The 20,057-nt window shown below is 43.5% G+C and overlaps 1 protein-coding gene and 1 pseudogene across 3 annotated transcripts; both read right to left on the minus strand.

The window, feature by feature from the left end:
• The window catches only part of LOC111962319 (msx2-interacting protein-like), a 33,221-nt pseudogene extending 24,677 nt beyond the window's left edge, over window positions 1-8,544 (minus strand).
• A 4,674-nt stretch (window positions 8,545-13,218) lies between these two features.
• fblim1 (filamin binding LIM protein 1) lies at window positions 13,219-18,308 on the minus strand. Of its 3 annotated transcripts, none has more exons than XM_023986427.2 (8): window positions 18,232-18,308; window positions 16,599-16,996; window positions 16,245-16,402; window positions 15,240-15,339; window positions 14,723-14,892; window positions 14,459-14,637; window positions 14,166-14,286; window positions 13,219-13,928 (listed from the first exon to the last, which is right to left on the minus strand). In XM_023986427.2, the coding sequence occupies exons 2-8, from the start codon at window positions 16,990-16,992 to the stop codon at window positions 13,815-13,817; spliced, it is 1,236 nt and encodes a 411-aa protein (XP_023842195.1). In that variant the 5' UTR covers window positions 16,993-16,996; window positions 18,232-18,308; the 3' UTR covers window positions 13,219-13,814. The 3 variants fall into 3 exon arrangements, with proteins under 3 accessions (XP_023842195.1, XP_023842204.1, XP_023842185.1); XM_023986436.2 differs by having other exon boundaries at window positions 18,228-18,250; XM_023986417.2 differs by lacking the exon at window positions 18,232-18,308 and adding an exon at window positions 17,744-18,103.
• Window positions 18,309-20,057: the final 1,749 nt, after the last annotated feature.

Consider the following 20,057-nt stretch of genomic DNA (forward strand, 5'->3'; position numbering starts at 1 on the left):
CAATTATACCCTGTAAAATATTGTTTCCTTGTCTGAAAATGATCAATTAGCGGTGAATGATGTACTGATGGGGCACTGTGATGACTGATGCCTAGCCAATTTACGTCCTTACAATGGCAACTTACATCCTTTGGTCCATGATGTTATTTAAATCCAGACAAGTAGCAGACATCCTTGGTTTGGAGACATCCAGAAAAATAGTTTATGTCCAGCAGTGGAAAAAGGTGGTGAACGGAAAAAATACTCCCTGTCTTTTCTGATGTATAGTCCATACGTAAATTAACCTGTCCGAAAATAATTCAAGAAAATATAGGGGTATTAAATCCATCACAGGCAACGATTTACTTCCAAGCAACGACGATCCCAGGTAAATCGTGGTTAGAATCCATGGTTCGGAAAATCTAATTACCCCCAAAAATTCACCAGGATAAATTCCAACAAATGTGATATATCCAAACTCACCAGGATATTCCCCACAGGTGTAATATCCAACTTGAAAGCAGGATACGTCTCACACAATAAATCCGAAATTTTGAATGATAATACCTCATATCCATACCTTTAAATGACCAATAGATTTGCATAAATATTTCACTTAGATCCCGCGAGAAAGGACAGGTCTGTGCAGACGGAGAAGGGATCGTTTCCTAGGTTACCTTTATATGAAACTGTAAGGAATATATTCTCCTTGTTCTATTAATAACCCAACAAGGAAATCATGTGATTGCGGGAGATTTTTTTTTTTTTACTGACACCCTGATCCCTCAGAGGTGACCATGTCCACTTACCCATCTCTTATCCGTTCATAACGCCCCTCTCTGGTGTGAATGGACACTGGGGGGCCAAACACTGGACCCACTGCCCCCCTAGAGAATCCTGAAACATCCCGCCCGTGACTGCTCGAGGGGGGGTTGTCATCAAGGCCCCGAACAGCACTAGGGACAGACCCAGGTTCATTGTAGTCAGTGCGCAGGTCCCTGTCCCCCATCTTGTTGACAGCATTGTGAGCCTTCTGTGCACTTTTGATATCCACAAAATCCACAAAGGCTGCCACGCCGCCCTCCGACCCACGCTTCCGCAGGACCTTGACGCTCTCGACGCGTCCATAGCTGAGGAGCAAGAACAAAAAGGGAAGAGACGTCACACTTTATTGAGAGGACTATGTACGTGTCCCTTCACTCATGAGCATAATAATCAGTTGGAAATACATAATTAACTTGTTATGGATAGGGGGCAGCATGCCCAGAGTAAACTGCCTGCTACTCAGTCCCAGTTGCGAATATATGCATATTATAGTAGATTTGGATAGAAAACACTCTGAAGTTTCTAAAACTGTTTGAATGATGTCTGTGAGTATAACAGAACTAATATGGCAGGCGAAAACCTGAGAAAAATCCAACCAGGAAGTGGGAAATCTGAGGTTTGTAGGTTTTCAACTCTTGGCATATTGAATACACAGTGTCTATGGGGTCATTTTGCACTTCCTAAGGCTTCCACTAGATGTCAACAGTCTTTAGAACCTTGTTTGATGCTTCTACTGTGAAGTGGGGCCGAAAGAGAGGGGAAAGAGTCAGGGCTCTGGCAGAATGCCAGGAGCTCGTGACGCTCATTCACGTGAGAGCGAGCTCTGTTCTATTTGCTTTTCTGAAGAAAAAGGAATTCTCCGGTTGGAACATTATTGAAGATTTATGTTAAAAACATCCTAAAGATTGATTCTATACTTCGTTTGACATGTTTCTACGGACTGTAATATGACTTTTCGTCTGAACTTTTGCCTGGACCTGCCCGCAAAAGGAGTAATTTGGACATAAATGGACTTTATGGAACAAATCAAACATTTATTGTGGAACTGGGATTCCTGGGAGTGCATTCTGATGAAGATCATCAAAGGTAAGTGAAAAATTATAATGCTATTTCTGACTTATGTTGACTCCAACATGGCGGATATCTCTTTGGGTTGATTTGTTTTCTGAGCGCTGTACTCAGAATATTGCATGGTTTGCTTATTCCCGTGATTAAAAAAAAAATCTGACAGCGTTTGCATTAAGGAGAAGTATATCTTTAAATCTGTGAATAACACTTGTATCTTTTATCAATGTTTATTATGAGTATTTCTGTGATTTGATGTGGCTCTGTGCAAATTAGCGGGATGTTTTGGAGGCTAAGCCAAATGTAAACTGAGGTTTTTGGATATAAATATGAACTTGATCGAACAAAACATACATGTATTGTGTAACATGTTGTCCTGGGAGTGTCATCTGATGAAGAATATCAAAAGTTAGTGATTCATTTTATCAATATTTCTGCTTTTTGTGACTCCTCTCTTTGGTTGGAAAATCGCTGTATGCTTTCTGTGACTAGTTGCTGACCTAACATAATGATATGTTCTAGCGGAACCCCAGTCCTAGACAGGTTAAGAGCCCCGACGCTTGCTCTAAAAATTAACATGCATCGTTCATATCAGTGAAAAACAAATTTCAAAAAAACAAAAACAGGTTCATCCTTAATTAAGAGTCTAAGTAACATAATACAAAGATCCCCATAAAAATCTGTCAGTTTAAGCTAGAGATAGTTGTTATGCATGGGCTGCGTGTCAATCCACCACATCCGCCTATAAAGTCGCCCTTCTGCAGCTGAGGTGGAAGGTGGCCGAGCAACAGACGTGTTTGTCAGACCATAAGACATGCCGAAAATTTGTCTTCTCACTAAAACGGCTAGCATTCCAGCGGTTTGACCGACAAACACGATGGTGTTCTCCGTTTTGCGCTACGACCCCCTCAAGCACCAAGGGACTTGTCTGAAGTCGGTAACGCTGATGTGCCAACTAAAGTCTGTTGCGCCCAAACCATTTGGGCTACAAACTAATATTATCTGACTGTGGAAAGGGAAGACTCACAATGGAGTTCTCAGTTTTACTCTACGGCCACCACGTGTCACTGGACTCGTCTGAAGATAACCCATACAAATGAATGGAAGTATGGAGGCAGTTTTAGGCCAACAAAAAGGGGTTAAATGAGTCGAAAAATATATACACTGCTCAAAAAAATAAAGGGAACACTAAAATAACACATCCTAGATCTGAATGAATGAACTATTCTTATTAAATACTTTTTTCTTTACATAGTTGAATGTGCTGACAACAAAATCACACAAAAATGTATCAATGGAAATCAAATTTATCAACCCATGGAGGTCTGGATTTGGAGTCACACTCAAAATTAAAGTGGAAAACCAACTACAGGCTGATCCAACTTTGATGTAATGTCCTTAAAACAAGTCAAAATGAGGCTCAGTAGTGTGTGTGGCCTCCACGTGCCTGTATGACCTCCCTACAACGCCTGGGCATGCTCCTGATGAGGTGGCGGATGGTCTCCTGAGGCATCTCCTCCCAGACCTGGACTAAAGCATCCGCCAACTCCTGGACAGTCTGTGGTGCAACGTGGCGTTGGTGGATGGAGCGAGCATGATGTCCCAGATGTGCTCAATTGGATTCAGGTCTGGGGAACGGGCGGGCCAGTCCATAGCATCAATCCTTCCTCTTGCAGGAACTGCTGACACACTCCAGCCACATGAGGTCTAGCATTGTCTTGCATTAGGAGGAACCCAGGGCCAACCGCACCAGCATATGGTCTCACAAGGGGTCTGAGGATCTCATCTCGGTACCTAATGGCAGTCAGGCTACTCTGGGCAGCACATGGAGGGGCTGTGCAGCCCCCAAAGAAATGCCACCCCACACCATGACTGACCCACCGCCAAACCGGTCATGCTGGAGGATGTTGCAGGCAGCAGAACGTTCTCTACGGCGTCTCCAGACTCTGTCACGTCTGTCACATGTGCTCAGTGTGAACCTGCTTTCATCTGTGAAGAGCACAGGCGCCAGTGGAGAATTTGCCAATTCTGGTGTTCTCTGGCAAATGCCAAACGTCCTGCACGGTGTTGGGCTGTAAGCACAACCCCACCTGTGGACGTCGGGCCCTCATACTACCCTCATGGAGTCTGTTTCTGACCGTTTGAGCAGACACATGCACATTTGTGGCCTGCTGGAGGTCATTTTGCAGGGCTCTGGCAGTGCTCCTCCTTGCACAAAGGCGGAGGTAGCGGTCCTGCTGCTGGGTTGTTGCCTCCTACGGCCTCCTCCACGTCTCCTGATGTACTGGCCTGTCTCCTGGTAGCGCCTCCATGCTCTGGACACTACGCTGACAGACACAGCAAACCTTCTTGCCACAGCTTGCATTGATGTGCCATCCTGGATGAGCTGCACTACCTGAGCCACTTGTGTGGGTTGTAGACTCCGTCTCATGCTACCACTAGAGTGAGAGCACCGCCAGCATTCAAAAGTGACCAAAACATCAGCCAGGAAGCATAGGAACTGAGAAGTGTCCTGTGTCACCACCTGCAGAACCACTCCTTTATTGGGGGTGTCTATTCCATTTGCACAACAGCATGTGAAATTTATTGTCAATCAGTGTTGCTTCCTAAGTGGACAGTTTGATTTCACAGAAGTGTGATTGACTTGGAGTTACATTGTGTTGTTTAAGTGCTCCCTTTATTTTTTGAGCAGTGTATAAAGCAATCCTGAGCGTTCTAATATTTCCTAGATATAGGACAGACAATTCAAAACATTCCGTCTGATTTTTTTTGACTGTCTGCCATTTATGAATGTGTTATTCAATGTGTTTCTATGGGTTATAAACTCAGCAAAAAAAGAAACGTCCCTTTTTCAGGACGCTATCTTTCAAAGAGAATTTGTAAAAATCCAAATAACTTGCAGATCTTCATTGTAAAGGGTTTAAACACTGTTTCCCATGCTTGTTCAATGAACCACAAACAATTAATGAACATGCACCTGTGGAACAGTCGTTAAGACACTAACAGCAATTAAGGTCACAGTTATGAAAACTTAGGACACTAAAAAGAGGCCCTTCTACTGACTCTGAAAAACACTAAAAGAAACATGCCCAGGGTCCCTGTTCATCTGCGTGAACGTGCCTTAGGCATGCTGCAAGGAGGAATTAGGACCGCAGAGGTGGCCAGGGCAATAAATTGGAATGTCCGTACTGTGAGATGCCTAAGACAGCGCTAAAGGGAGACAAGACGGACAGCTGATCGTCCTCGCAGTGTCAGACCACGTGTAACAACACCTGCACAGGATCGGTACATCCCGAACATCACACCTGCGGGACAGGTACAGGATGGCAACAACTGCCCAAGTTACACCAGGAACGCACAATCCCTCTATCAGTGCTCAGACTGTCCACAATAGGCTGAGAGAGGCTGGACTGGGCTTGTAGGCCTGTTGTAAGGCAGGTCCTCACCAGACATCACCGGCAACAACGTCACCCATGGGCACAAACCCACCGTCGCTGGACCAGACAGGACTGGCAAAAATTGCTCTTCACTGATGAGTCGCGGTTTTGTCTCACCGGGGGTGATGGTCAGATTTGCGTTTATCGTCGAAGGAATGAGCGTTATACCGAGGCCTGTACTGTGGAGCGGGATCGATTTGGAGGTGGAGGGTCCGTCATGGTCTGGGGCGGTGTGTCACAGCATCATCGGACTGAGCTTGTTGTCATTGCAGGCAATCTCAACGCTGTACATAACAGGGAAGACATCCTCCTCCCTCATGTGGTACCCTTCCTGCAGGCTCATCCTGACATGACCCTCCAGCATGACAATGCCACCAGCAATACTGCTCGTTCTGTGCGTGATTTCCTGCAAGACAGGAATGTCAGTGTTCTGCCATGGCCAGCGAAGAGCCCCGATCTCAATCCCATTGAGCATGCCTGGGACCTGTTGGAGCAGAGGGTGAGGACTAGGGCCATTCCCTCCAGAAATGTCAGGGAACTTGCAGGTGCCTTGGTGGAAGAGTGGGGTAACATCTCACAGCAAGAACTGGCAAATCTGGTGCAGTCCATGAGGAGATGCACTGCGGTACTTAATGCAGCTGGTGGCCACACCAGATACTGACTGTTACTTTTGATTTTGACCCCCCTTTTAATTATTCAATTTCTGTTAGTCAAGTCTGTGGAATCAGGGCATTCATTTCCTGATTCCGCTTTGTTCAAGTTTATTTGCCGCTAGTCTGAATCTGTGTGTGACAGTAGGCTGCTTGAGATTGCGCAGACTGAAAATACACCAGCCTGAAAGCGCTGTTCCAAGTTGAAAAAGTAGGGTTTGAAAGGTCGTCGAAATTTGTTTAATAACCTTTGTTAATGTAATTAATGAAAGCATACTTAAATATTATCAATAATAATACAAATAATCTACATGTCAGCCATTATCTTAATGACCCTTCAGTGCGTGTCTGTGTGTACCAGTGCGAGGGAACTGTTGCCCAAGAGAGCGATCGCGACATTTCAGCAGCAGGTATAAAATAAACAGACTAACTGGGTAGTCAACTGTTACAAATTATTTTTTTAATTATCTGGCTAGTTAACTATAGCTAACTAAGCATTACTGTCCTAGTGGCCTTTCCACCTGCACTGTAGATCGCCTAAATAAATCTGCATCTGCACTCTATTAAACAGTACCCATGTAATTGGTCAAAGGAAAAAATATTAAAAAGGGAAAAAAAGCTAGACAAAATTTGCTGTGCATAGATCTCCCCTGAAACAGGAATATTTGAGTCTTATATATAGACATGCACAGTTAGATACCTTGCTTTGAAGTAGCCATTTGAGGCAGCAAGTAGCCTAGTGGTTAGAGAATTGGACTAGTAACCGAAAGGTTGCAAGATCGAATCCCTGAGCTGACACAGTAAAAATGTGGTTCTGCCCCTGAACAAAGGAAGTTTACCCACTGTTCCAAGGCCATCATTGAAAATAAGAATTTGTTCTTAACTGACTTGCCTAGTTAAATAAAGGTAAAATAAAGAAAATATTTGATCCCTGATTCATTTTATGCACAAATCATTTTATTAAAGACAAAAGTATTTGGCTGTAATTTTTTTTAATTTTATATCAAGGGTGTCCAGGCTTTTGTTCATGCCCTGATCTAACCACATTGTAGCCTAAACATCAGCTGCTTAACAGGACCTTGATTAAGGAGACGTGTGTGTTTCTGTGCTGGATCAAAAGCCAAGAATACACACCCAGGAGTTCTCCAGATGGAGGGTTGACCACATTTTGATAGCATTTGACTAACAGTGCAGTTCTACTTTGTGTGCGGGGGCTAAGTGCCTTGATCAAGGGCACCGCGGCAGGAGATAGTTGGCCTACATGGGTTCAGACATAGCAGCATTCCTGTGTCAATAACGCATACTTTTTATGTAGGCTACAATAACAGTCATGAACATGTTAAATGTCTTGGGAAATGTGTATAACCCCTTAAGTGAATAATCAGAGTACTCTATAGCATATTGTAATTTGTGAATATCGTTGAAAAGTCGAATGGACCAACTTGGAAAAAGACAGCCCCCACACTTATTTAATCCCAAGTCAAACACTGACTGAAAGCTAGTTCGAAGAACCTAGGCGTAAAGTCGCGGATCACGATGTATAATGTTCAAATTACCTTTATTATAATCGCAATAACGTATCTCCCTGCAACTTTTAGTTTTCAGACGTTGGGGGATCCAGTGTGATTGATGGTAGACAATTTGCGGACGATATGAACAGCTTGTAGGGAAGACGTGTTGAATTATGCATTAAACGAGCAATATTAACACTTAGCCCATATGTTAAGCGAGGGCTTTCATATTTCACCTTACTGGCAAGTTGATCAACTCGCCGCCAGGCAATCAAACACCACATATTTCGATAGCGAATTATGCTAGCTATCTAAAACGAAGCTAGCTTCAGAAGAACGTAGATAAACGATGCATTTAACGCAACAGTTTGATAACCTATTCATAATTAAGTAATCCAACTAACGATGTAAATGCATAACTAGTAGACGAAGTGTCTTAACACATTTTAATAACAACATTAGTTAGCTAAATACCTAGCTAGCATGTTAGCTTTCTTTCATGCTTAACTAGTCAGGCATGATTGTAGACTGTAGTTACCCATCAAGTGAGCGACGACAAAATGGTAGCTAACTAGCGTTCAGTGGCATTTCAGCTTGCTGGAATCCATCAAATTGTGACTTTTTTTATGCAAGCGCCACGCTGTTGTGTGTTGATATTTTTAACCAAGGGCAAAGCAAAATCTTCCAAACAACAGAGGCCGTTTGGTGTTGAATGTAGATGATGGCTAACGTTAGCTAACTCAGCTGGCTAGCTATTGGACATAACGCGCGCTACCTCTCCATAACCCTCTTGCGTAACATTAACTTACCGTTTAAAATGTTCGACAATTTTCTCCTCTCGAACATGTTCGGGTAAATTTCCCACCCAAAGGTGTCTGGTTTCCCGAACCATACTGTACGTTACTTTCCCCCTTCATACATATGCTCTAGCACGTTTTAATCCCCGCTGGTCGGGAAATCCGCCTTACAAAATGAACGACGAGTGATTCCGTGTAAAAATGATCTTGGCCTAGCTCCGTCCCAATCCATCCGAATGTGTGTGTATTCTCCAGAGATAGGGTGCGAGCTGCGCGCTTCCCTGTGACGACGGCTTCGTTTCTCATGACTTGCGCGCTCCCGAGATCATGCGACAGCTACTCAAGGCTAGAGGGTATACGGTTTATGTCAACTTGATTTCTTAAATAGTTTTTTTTGTTGCATTTAAGATAACCCTAACCCGTTTCCTAACCTTAACCTAATTATCATAACCTGGTACTTTTATTCTCCTAATCTGCTGCGTAAATTATCCTAACCTCCCATGAAAAGTCAATTCTGGTCAATTTTGACATAAACTGTATACTGTCTAGTCAAAAGTCGTAGCAGTCCTATGGCTTTGTATTTTGTATTTTTTAGGGGTCCTTAAAAGGCAGCAGCAACTCTTCCTGGGGTCCAAACACATTAAGGAACTTACATCACACATAAAACAAACTATAAAACAGTACTTCATATAACATTATTACACCACTACATATCTACAATACAAAATGTATAAAACCACCATACAACAATTTTACAATGCAGGGTGTGTGTCTGTTCTATGTAGTACTGTGCACCGCCCAGATTCTGTTCTTGACTTGGGGATTGTGAAGAAACCTCTGGTGGCATGTTTTGTGGGGCATGCATGGGTCTCCGAGCTGTGTGCTAGTAGTTTAGACAGACACCTCTGTGCATTCAGCATGTCAACACTTCTTACAAAAACAAGGAGTGATGAAGTCAATCTCTCCTCCACTTTGAGCCATGAGAGATTTACATGCATATTATTAATGTTAGCTCTCCTTGTACATTTAAGGGCCAGCCATGCTGCCCTGTTCTGAGCCAATTGTAATTTTCTGAGGTCCCTCAAATCAAATCAAATTTTATTAGCCACATACACATGGTTAGCAAATGTTAAGGTGAGTGTAGCGAAATGCTTGTGCTTCTAGTTCCGACAGTGCAGTAATATCTAACAAGTAATCTAACAATTCCCCAACAACTACCTAATACACACAAATCTAAAGGGATGGAAAATAATATGTACATATAAATATATGGATGAGCGATGGCCGAGCGGCATAGGCAAGATGCAATAGATGGTAATGAGATGAGTAATGTAAGATATGCTAACATTATTAAAGTGGCATTGTTTAAAGTGACTAGTGATCCATTTATTACAGTGGTCATTGATATGAGTCTCTATGTAGGCAGCAGCCTCTCTGAGTTAGTGATTGCTGTTTAGCAGTCTGATGGCCTTGAGATAGAAGCTGTTTTTCAGTCTCTCGGTCCCAGCTTTGATGCACCTGTACTGACCTCGCCTTCTGGATGGTAGCGGGGGTGAACAGGCAGTGGTTGATGTCCTTGATGATCTTTCTGGCCTTCCTGTGACATCGGTGCTGTAGGTGTCTTGGAGGGCAGGTAGTTTGCCCCCGGTGATGCGTTGTGCAGACCGCACCACCCTCTGGAGAGCCTTGCAGTTGAAAGCTGTGCAGTTGCCGTACCTGGCGGTGATACAGTCCGACAGGATGCTCTCGATTTTGCATCTGTAAAAGTTTGTCCGAGTTTTAGGTGACACGCCAAATTTCTTCAGCCTCCTGAGGTTGAAGAGGCGCTGTTGCGCCTTCTTCACCACACTCTCTGTGCGGGTGGACCATTTCAGTTTGTCTGTGATGTGTATGCCGAGGAACTTAAAACTTTCCACCTTCTCCACTACTGTCCCTTCGATGTGAATAGGGGGGTGCTCCCTCTGCTGTTTCTTGAAGTCCATGATCATCTCCATGATTTTGTTGACGTTGAGTGAGATGTTTTCCTGACACCACACTCCGAGTGTACTCACCTCCTCCCTGTAGGCTGTCTCGTCTTATTTGGTAATCAAGCCCACTACTGTTGTGTCGTTTGCAAACTTGATGATTGAGTTGGAGGCGTGCATGGCCATGCATTCATGGGTGAACAGGGAGTACAGGAGGGGGCTGAGCATGCACTCTTGTGGGGCCCCAGTGTTGAGGGTCAGTGAAGTGGAGATGTTGTTTCCTACCTTCACCACCAGGGGTGGCCCGTCAGAAAGTACAGGACCCAATTGCACAGCCCTTGTTAGTGGGCTGCGACAGTGGCACTCTATTTTCCTCAAAGCGGGCAAAGAAGGTGTTTAGTTTGTCTGGAAGCACCTGACCACACGACTGAACAGTAGTCCAGGTACGACAAAACTAGGGCCTGTAGGACCTGCCTTGTTGATAGTGTTGTTAAGAAGGCAGAGCAGCGCTTTATTATGGACAGACTTAGCTACTGTTGTATCAATATGTTTTGACCATGATGGTTTTACAACCCAGGGTTACCCCGAGCAGTTTAGTTGCATCATCTTGCTCAATTTCCACATTATTAATTACAAGGTTTAGTTGAGGTTTAGGGTTTAGTGAATGATTTGTCCCAAATACAATGCTTTTAGTTTCTGAAATATTTAGGACTAACTTATTCCTTGCCACCCTTTCTGAAACTAACTGCAGCTCTTTGTTAAGTGTTTCGGTGATTTCACTCGCTGTGGTAGCTGATGTGTATTGTTGAGTCATCCGCATTCATAGACACACTGGCTTTAGCCAGTGGAACACACGTTTTTCCAGCAGCAAACTATGACCGATAATGTCAAAAGCCACATTGAAGTCTTAGCAAAACAGCTCCCAGAATATTTTCAGTCAATCATCAGTCATTTGTGTAAGTGCCGTGCTTGTTGAATGTCGTTCCCTTTAGGCGTGCTGAAAGTCTGTTGTCAATTTGTTTACAGTAAAATAGTATTGTATCTGGTTGAACACAATTTTTTCCAAAAGTTTAGTAAGGGTTGGTAACAGGCTAATTGGTCCGCTATTTGAGACAGTAAAGGGGGCTTTACTATACTTGGGTAACGGAATGACTTTTGCTTTCCTCCAGGCCTGAGGGCATACACTTTCTATTAGGCTTAGATTGAATATATGGCAAATAGGAGTGGCAATATTGTCCGCTATTATTATCAGTAATTTTCCATCCAAGTTGTCAGACCCCAGTGGCTTGTTATTGTTGACAGACAACAATACTTTTTTCACCTTTTCCACACTCACTTTACGGAATTCAAAATTACAACGCTTGTCTTTTATAATTTTATCAGTTTTATTTGGAAGTGTAGTGTCAGAGTTCGTTGCTGGCATGTCATGCCTAAATTTGTTAATCTTGCCAATGAAAACATAATTAAAGTAATTGGCAATATCAGTGGGTTTTGTGATGAATGAGCCACCTGATTCAATGAATGATGGAGCTGAGTTTGCATTTTTGCCCAAAATTGTATTTAAAGAGCTCCAAAGCTTGTTATCATTCTTTATATCATTTATTTGTTTCATAGTATAATTTATTCTTCTTTTTATTCAGTTTAGTCACATGATTTCTCAATTTGCAGTACGGTTGCCAATTGGTTGTGCAGCCAGACCTATTTGCCATTCCTTTTGCCTCATCCATAACATTTTTCAATTCCTCATCAATCCACAGTGATTAAACAATTTTTAGTTCTTTTTTTATGGATGCATGCTTATTAGTAACTGGAATAAGCAATTTCATAAATGTGTCAATTGCAGTCTGGTTGTTCCTCATTACACACCACAGACCAACAAATATTATTTACACCATCAACATAGGAATCACTACAAAACTTATTGTATGACCTCTTATACACTTCGCATTATCAAACACATCTATGCAGCCTCTGAGGTTTTAATGAATTGAGAAACCATTCGGTTAGTATGTTGCCTGAGGTGATCTGTGATTCTCCCAAAATGGCTTATTCCAAGGCAACCCTGTGCTGACAAGGCATGGCACACTTTACCTGCATGTATTATGTACGTGCTTTGACAGAATACACGTAATTCTTCCTAAATCAAAGAGCCTATTTGTATCATGGCTTTGTTGAATATTCTGTTCTAAAGGGTGTCGATTACGCAAGTCATTGACCACAGCATCTTTGTAGGCCAAACTAATTTGTGAAGGTTTTAATGGCACGTCGACTGTGCTCGGAAATTGCATAACACCATGTCCACCCCCATCATGGTTTATTTTCTTAGAACTGTACAGCCTCTGGTTTAATTCCTCTTGCATAGGTCATTTTCCTTGTATATATCCTATAACTAATATGTTTCTTTACTTTGTTAATGTTCACTGTGTTCCTTGAGTAAATTATGCATGCAAGCCATACATGGAACATGCTTGTCTCAAAAAAGATTGACAATGTGGAGAGGGCAAGGGAAGCAACAAAAAACACAAAAAACGAAGCACAATACTATATAATATATTAGTTTATTTTCTCATATGAAAGGATATATTGAGAATGAACATACAGCACTGAGCACTACATAATATTCAAAGAACGCATACGACAAAATACTTGAAAATGTATGTTGAATAAATATCTTTGGTGCATTTACTAGTGTGGGTTAAAAAAAAGAGTGCAAAGGTATCAATTTTGAAAGAAGTATAGGAGGCAATTGATAAAGATGTCTTGCTACGTAAACAATAATTGCAAATCATTTCTAAATGCTGTGTGATGAAGAAAGTTTGTTACATTCGAAGTCCAACGACTTATTCCCATGATGCAGAACTAGGAAGGCTCGTCTTCTCTCCCAGTTTCATCGATATTTCTCCTTTACAATCCAATCAGGACCTACTCTGTTGACTTTCAGCCTCCCTCTCCATATGCTCCATTGCACAGTTGGAGCGTCCCATCCTGGTTCCTGGGCCCGTATTCATAAAGGGTCTCTGATCCTAGATCGTCGCTGCTTTTCTGAGACGCTTTATGAATACGGGCAGGGTTTGGTACTTTCTAAATGTAATTCGTTTGGTTACAGTTACTAGTTAGTTACCTGTCCAAAATTGCAATCAGCAACATAACTTTTGGATTACCCAAACTCAGTAATGTAATCATATTACTTTTGGATTACTTTCCCCTTAAGAGGCATTAAAGAAGACAAAAAGGATCCATCAAACATTTGGTGTGTCATCATAGTGGTCTCTGACTTGTGTTCAGACTCGCTCAGGCGGAGCACACTAAAATGTACACCTTTTTCCAATGCTGAATTAAATGTCATTGAGAAAACAAAAAGGTGTCATCATTTCGCAAACATTGTTCCTAAATGTAAAAAAAGTAATCCAAGAAGTACATTTTCAAAAGCCTCTGTAATGTGATTACATTACATGTAATGGGATTACATTGCTGGTAACATAACTTGTTAAAGGTTAAGTTTTTTTGTAATCAGATACATGTATTTGACTACATGTAATCAGTTACTCCCCAACCCTGAATACGGGCCCTGATTCTGAGTTCAGTATTAGAGCTGGGCAGACTGAACCATGGTCAGGTGACAAGACTTACACAGCACCCTCTCATCCAGTGGATGGCAGCCATGGTCGTTTGGCTCTGGGGAGAGTTGGGTACTGCAGACCTGAACACAGGGTGTATAAAAGGGAAAAGGTTGTGAGATGCAGATGCCACAGCCAAAGTTTCCTCTGGGAAAAATTAAGATATTCTATTCTAACGTTATTCTATTCTTGCTGTTTGAACTGATTGTGAAGAACCCAATCCCCAGTAATTATTCAGCTGATTGAGATCGGCATGCAAATATAGCAAACACATATAACACTAACATATAAAGAGCCTTTCTCTTGTTCGTGTACTGTACCTCACAGCGATAGCAGTCCTCGTGGAAGGAGCGTCCCAGGCACTCCACGGTGTAGCTGTCCGTGCCATCCTCTCTTGGAATGATCAGCTGCTGGCAGGCACTACACTGGGGAGCGTATTTCCTTCAACAAACAAATCAGATAGAGGACAGTATTTCATTATTATGTATTCATGATGAATTATTTTCAATTACAACATTAAGCCCATTTAGTAGCTCTCATCATCAGGTAATCAGGATACGTGAGTGTGTCGGGAACAGAAGATGGAGATTTGTGTAGTAATGCGTTTGTTTACCTGTAGTAATCCTGGAGGCAATACACTTCCCCAACCTCTCCCTGAGCGAATCTCTGCTCTCCAATTGGTTGGCTGCACGTTGCACAGATAAAGCAAGGTGGGTGGTAAGCTCTTTCCAGTGCACGGATAACATGGTCTTTGATAACTTCCCCACATGCCCAGCAAAGTTCCAAACTGGCCTGTAGGAAAGAGAGTAGTTTATCATCATCATCTTAAGTCAATCTCTACTACATGTACTGTTCCTCCCCAGGAGGTTGTTTATACCTGGTAACAGTCCTCACAGAGTGGTATTCCTGCCTTATTGTAGTACAGTTTACCGGCCAGAGGGATATGGCACTGTCTGCACTGGAAGCAACTGGCGTGGTATGTCCTGTTCAGAGCCTCTATGGCAGTTTCACTCAGAGCCACAGGCTTACGACAGAAGCCACACACCTCTACGAAGCAAGCACACATATCAAGTCAAGTGTCAAATGTGAAAAGTGCCGGAAAACGCATGTAAAACTTCACAGGCTACCCACAGAATCCACACACCTCTACAAAGCACACATTCACATATCACGCAGGGTAAAATTACACATTGAGTCTTGAGGGTGCCTAATGTCAAAATCTCTGACAATTGTGTGTGTGTGTGGGGGGAGGATTATTTGATATTTCAATTGTTATGTGGTGTCCTTGATTTGTTATGGGGGTAATTCGAGCCCTGATATCTTAACTGTGAATTGTGAAAAGTGACATACCCGGATGACATTTCTATAAGGTCACAGACACAGTTTCACCTTACCCTTGCTCTCTATCATCTCTAGCTGCTCCTGGGATGGTTCCTTCTGTTCCCCCCCACTAGATGGTGTTCTTTGCTCTGGCTGTCTATTCACTGCAAAGCTCTGTGGGTAAAAAAAAAGGGGATTAAGTCAAAGATTCTTCACTTGCGTGACTAATCATTTTGTTTGGCACACAGACACGCTATTCTTCAGCCTTCCTCAACAGTGCCATTTTAAAGTAAAGTCAATAAACTATTTTCACTCTGTTTTCTCTGTCTCAACATTTGAGCATTTTGTAGGTTTTTTTTGTCCAAACTTTCTGGATCGAGAGGGCTACAGTTCATGGTAACGGAGAAAGGTCTCACACACAGGGTGATCTTAGCAAAAATACATAAACTCCCCAGTGCCCCAGAGAAAGGGGAACAACACTCCATGTACCCAATAGTCCTGCTCTCTCCATTCAGGCATCTTTACTGGTTTGTGCTGTTATTGTTTCGATTGAGAGTTGGAGAACAGAGAACAGAATAATGGGGTGACAGGGAGGGTAAAGTTTCCCTGAGAGGGATCAACAGTCCTGTTTCTGAATTTTTTTTGACGAAAGAAAACGTAGAAGTGCTTTAGAAGCGGGTGCTAATGTGTTTTTGTACTGTGTCATCCACTGTATCCAAAAGACAGCTGTGTTTCCCCCCACTAATCTGTACTACAGATGTATCCTTGTTGTCTCCTCAACGGATTTCATGCACACTACAGAGTCTCTGCACACAGCGAATGGCACCTCTCAGTATCATGGCCTGCTAAGACATTATTGAACATTTCAACAGAATGGTCAAGAGATGAGGTCTCGTGAGAAATATATGTGGACCTGTTCTATAGTATTGTCAGAAGAAATCTAAACATGGAGGGCGTTGAACGGCAATAATATAGCCTGGTCCCACATCGGTTTGTACAGCCTTACCAACTTCTACGGTCATCGTGCCAGGGCTAGCAATAACATGGCATGGGATGTAGAATACTAGGGTCAATCTTACCGGTTGTTCAGACACTGTTGGTCTGTCTGGATACACAGGTCGGAGGATGGGAGCAGTTGGGGTCTCCTGTACGGGTGGAGGAGGCAGGAGAGGTGCAAGATCCTCCGTCAGTTGAGCATCCACAGACACAGGAGGAAGGGGAGGTGGAGGAGGGAGCTCTGTGAGGAAAAGAGGTTCCAGTGTGGCAATAATAACACTGCATTCAACATCACAACCCTGCCGGTCAACGTGTTATTTAAAAATGTACTTTGTTATCATTCATAACAATCCTGTCAGATGTAAATGGTAATATCTAGATTTCTTCACAGCAAAATGACAGCTTTTGTAATGAATGTACTGGCTGCTCCTCATTACCCTCAGGACCCTTGTATGCTGCGGTCTCTGTCTGCTGCTGCGTGTCTTCCGGACCCAGGGTGAGGTTAGGGGTCACTGGGCTGGGTGGAGGTCTGGGTTTTGAGGGTCTGGCCAGGGAAGGTGTGGAACTCTGGTCCCCGTTCTGTGCACTGCCCTTGGACTCAGACGGAGTCCTCTCTTGCCTACGTATGGAACCATGCTGCGTGTCACCGACACTGGGCTTACGGGTGCTGCTGTCCTCTGGGCTAACCCGCGTGGCTGCATGTGGCATGTCATTGGCGGTGGCGCTGTGTGTGCGCGCGTGTTGGTGCTGAGTGACGGTGGCTCTGTAAGGGGTCGTCAGCGTGATGAAGACGGAGGATACCATCCTCTTCTGCGGCGCAGCCGACGCCATGATGCTGGAACACACAGAATGCAATGCACAACAGTCCGTCAGGTACGACATGAAACACACTAAACAACACAGGACTTACTTGATTGCTATATCAAGATAAGCTGATATAACGTCCCACTGTAACTAGCACGTGTGAGGGACAAGCTAGGCATACAGTCCAGGTTATTGAACACACTGAGGCCCGATGGTGCTAAATTCCTGTGGGAGGTGTCTTTTGAATGCCTAGTCATCCCCACCGTTTCAACACTCACCCATACACTCATACATGAACATACAGTACGTATGCCTGATCTGTGTCATGGCACAGAATGTTTAGCCCACCAGAAAGAAATAGCTTCGCATTGTCACCTCTTGAACTTCCATTTCATAAAGGTGTGGTGGTGTACACGCTCTGTCAACTGTGCCAAAATACATTTTTACACCAGCTGACATAACCTATACATTTAAACACCACATACTTGCTTCACTCCCTCATGCAGTATAGTACATGTACACAAACATTTCTAAAATATTCATACATACAGTGTGCTGAACTCATGCATGAAAAACATACCTGAACAGTCAAAAATACACACTCACATGAGTACACACACACACGCACGCACGCACACTAGCACAAAGCCTCACATCCTCTCTGCGGCCTAACTACTTTGAAATGAGACTCCTAATAATGGCCTAAGTGTAACAGTGAAAAACTAAAACCTCATTCCTCTCCGTATCAAATCTGATATTCTACTGTGCAGTTACGTACCTGAGTGAAAAATGTGGGCGTCAGCTCTGTATTCTGTCTTTCCCTCTCTGTGTGTCGGCACTCCCGGTCTGCTCCTCTATTGTCACTCCTAAGCCGCCACTGAGAGGGCGAGCTCTGGCAGAAAGGACAGCTATCTACAGAAAGCCACTCCTTTTCCTCCTGCACCTCCCTCCCTCTCTCTCCCCCTCCTCCTCCTTCCTTTCCCGCTGAATGACAACAACACTTTCCCAACCGTAAAAGGTGAACAGTTAATCACCAACAAAGTGCAGTAAAAAGCATGACACATTCAGACAAGCAGTCTGGCGCACAGGCTACGCGTAGTCCTGCACAAACGCTCCCGCTCAACACTCATGCATACTCACGCGCGCGCACACACAAACACGTTGGTAATGCGCACAGCACGTACAGTATCACATAGTACATGCTGGCCCCCCTCTTTTTCCTCCCTCTTTATCTTTTGAAATCCAACAGGATGTGACTGTACCTGCCTTTTCCAGCTGCCCTCTTTCTGTAGCTATCCTCTCCACACTCTCTCTTTCTCCGCTTTCCCTCATTGTTCTGTCAGTTTTATTTTCCCTACCTCCCTCATTGAGTCTCCCTTCTCTTTTTTTTTCTTTCCCCTCATTTTTCTCTTCCCATCCCCCGCTCAGTTCTATCACTCACTCTTGCTCTCATTTAGCCTTGACTAACTATTGGTCTCTAATGCAGTGCTGTAAATCAACAAGAACGTATTACCTTTTCCCCAATACTTAATGCTGAGGGCTAAAGGAAGTACAAGTCTACTTCTCACTAAAGTTAGATTCAAACCCCCTTCTCAATCAGTGTCGGGACTAATAGCAGCAGTAAATTAACACATTACAGTGCAACGAATCAAAGCAAAAATGAAACGGTACAGACAGAGAGAAAGAGAGAGATCTGAGTTAGAAATCAACTCTGTTCTTGTATTAGCCTCCTCTCCCGAGTCGGACTTTATCAGCTCTATCAGCAAATGTTTTGCCGTTGAGTGGAGCGTAACCTTGTGGAGCCTGCACCCTCATTCCAGCCAGAGAAGCTTGTGCAAGAGAAGGGGGGGGGCTGAACGTTGAAAGATTCAGAAAAGATAGGGGGCTTGATAATGGAAGGGTGAAAAGGAGAAAGGCACAGGCACAGGCCCAGTGCAGAACTGTGTAAGAGATGATGTGAGAGAGAAATGAGAGAACGGAGTAAGAGAGGTTAAACGGAGAGAAGTGGCTTGAGAGAGAAGGGGAGCTGCTAGAGGGGGAGCTGGGTCAGGGGGTCTGTGTTGTTCCAGTGTCTGAAGAATGGAATGCTGCGCTGCGGTGATGTCACAGCTGCAAGAGGGAGCATGCTCAGTGATGACATCAGCCTCTAAAATCTAGGCCCCTCCCCCACAGCCCCCCCCACCCCCCCTTCTTCAAGAACCCAGAAACCCAGATGCAGAAAAGGAGGAAACTGACAACGCAACTCATATGATTGGGTAAGGGGAGTTGGCCATTGTAGGAAAACAGCCCAAATTGTTACATCTCTATGAAATAAATGGCTTTTCAGTTGATTCAGTAGGACCCATTTCTACTGAATAAACAAGGCCCTTCCTGTGGCCTATATCTAAAACCCGGTTTCAACTCTAATCTGGTTCCATCTGCAACTATTTAAAACCCTAGCCATAGCCCTGGCATCATAAACCAAACACGGTCTCATTTCTCTCTTTCGGGTTAGTCGATAAAGCAAGAAGCATGTCTGTACTTCCTGTTTGACTGCAAGTGGCCCTAGACAAGAGTGTCTGCTAAATGACTAAAATGTAAATGTCCTAGAGTTGTGCAACTGGGTGTGTTGATGACAGGTTTTTAAAAGGAAAAGGTACACCCAGTGCAGACAACAGTTACCACACACACACCTCTCCCTCTGCTCTTCGACTCTTAACTTCTATCTTCTACATCTCCTTTTAATCATCCCCCCATTTTACCATCCACTGAACTGCTAACTCTGTATTCACCCGCCTTCTCTCACTGTATTGCCACGATTCTTAAATAATAGAAATGATCACCATAGGTGGGCCTGCACACAGACAATACACACACACACACCTGTTATATTTTGAATGGTCAGGACATCTGGTAAAGCTAAATAGCATACAATACCTAGCTATGCCACAAATCTACTGCAAAGTTATATAATAACATAAGTCACGTAGCCAGGGAACAAACTGTATATTTGTGGCTCTAGCAACCACACCCTTGTCACTATGGTAATAGACTGGTTAATAATTCAAGAGAAGATAAGAGTAAATAAACATCAGTCCCCTTGTGTAAGCAGG

The sequence above is a fragment of the Salvelinus sp. IW2-2015 genome, linkage group LG1 (genome assembly GCF_002910315.2).
Source record: "Salvelinus sp. IW2-2015 linkage group LG1, ASM291031v2, whole genome shotgun sequence".
Classification (NCBI taxonomy): domain Eukaryota; kingdom Metazoa; phylum Chordata; class Actinopteri; order Salmoniformes; family Salmonidae; genus Salvelinus; species Salvelinus sp. IW2-2015.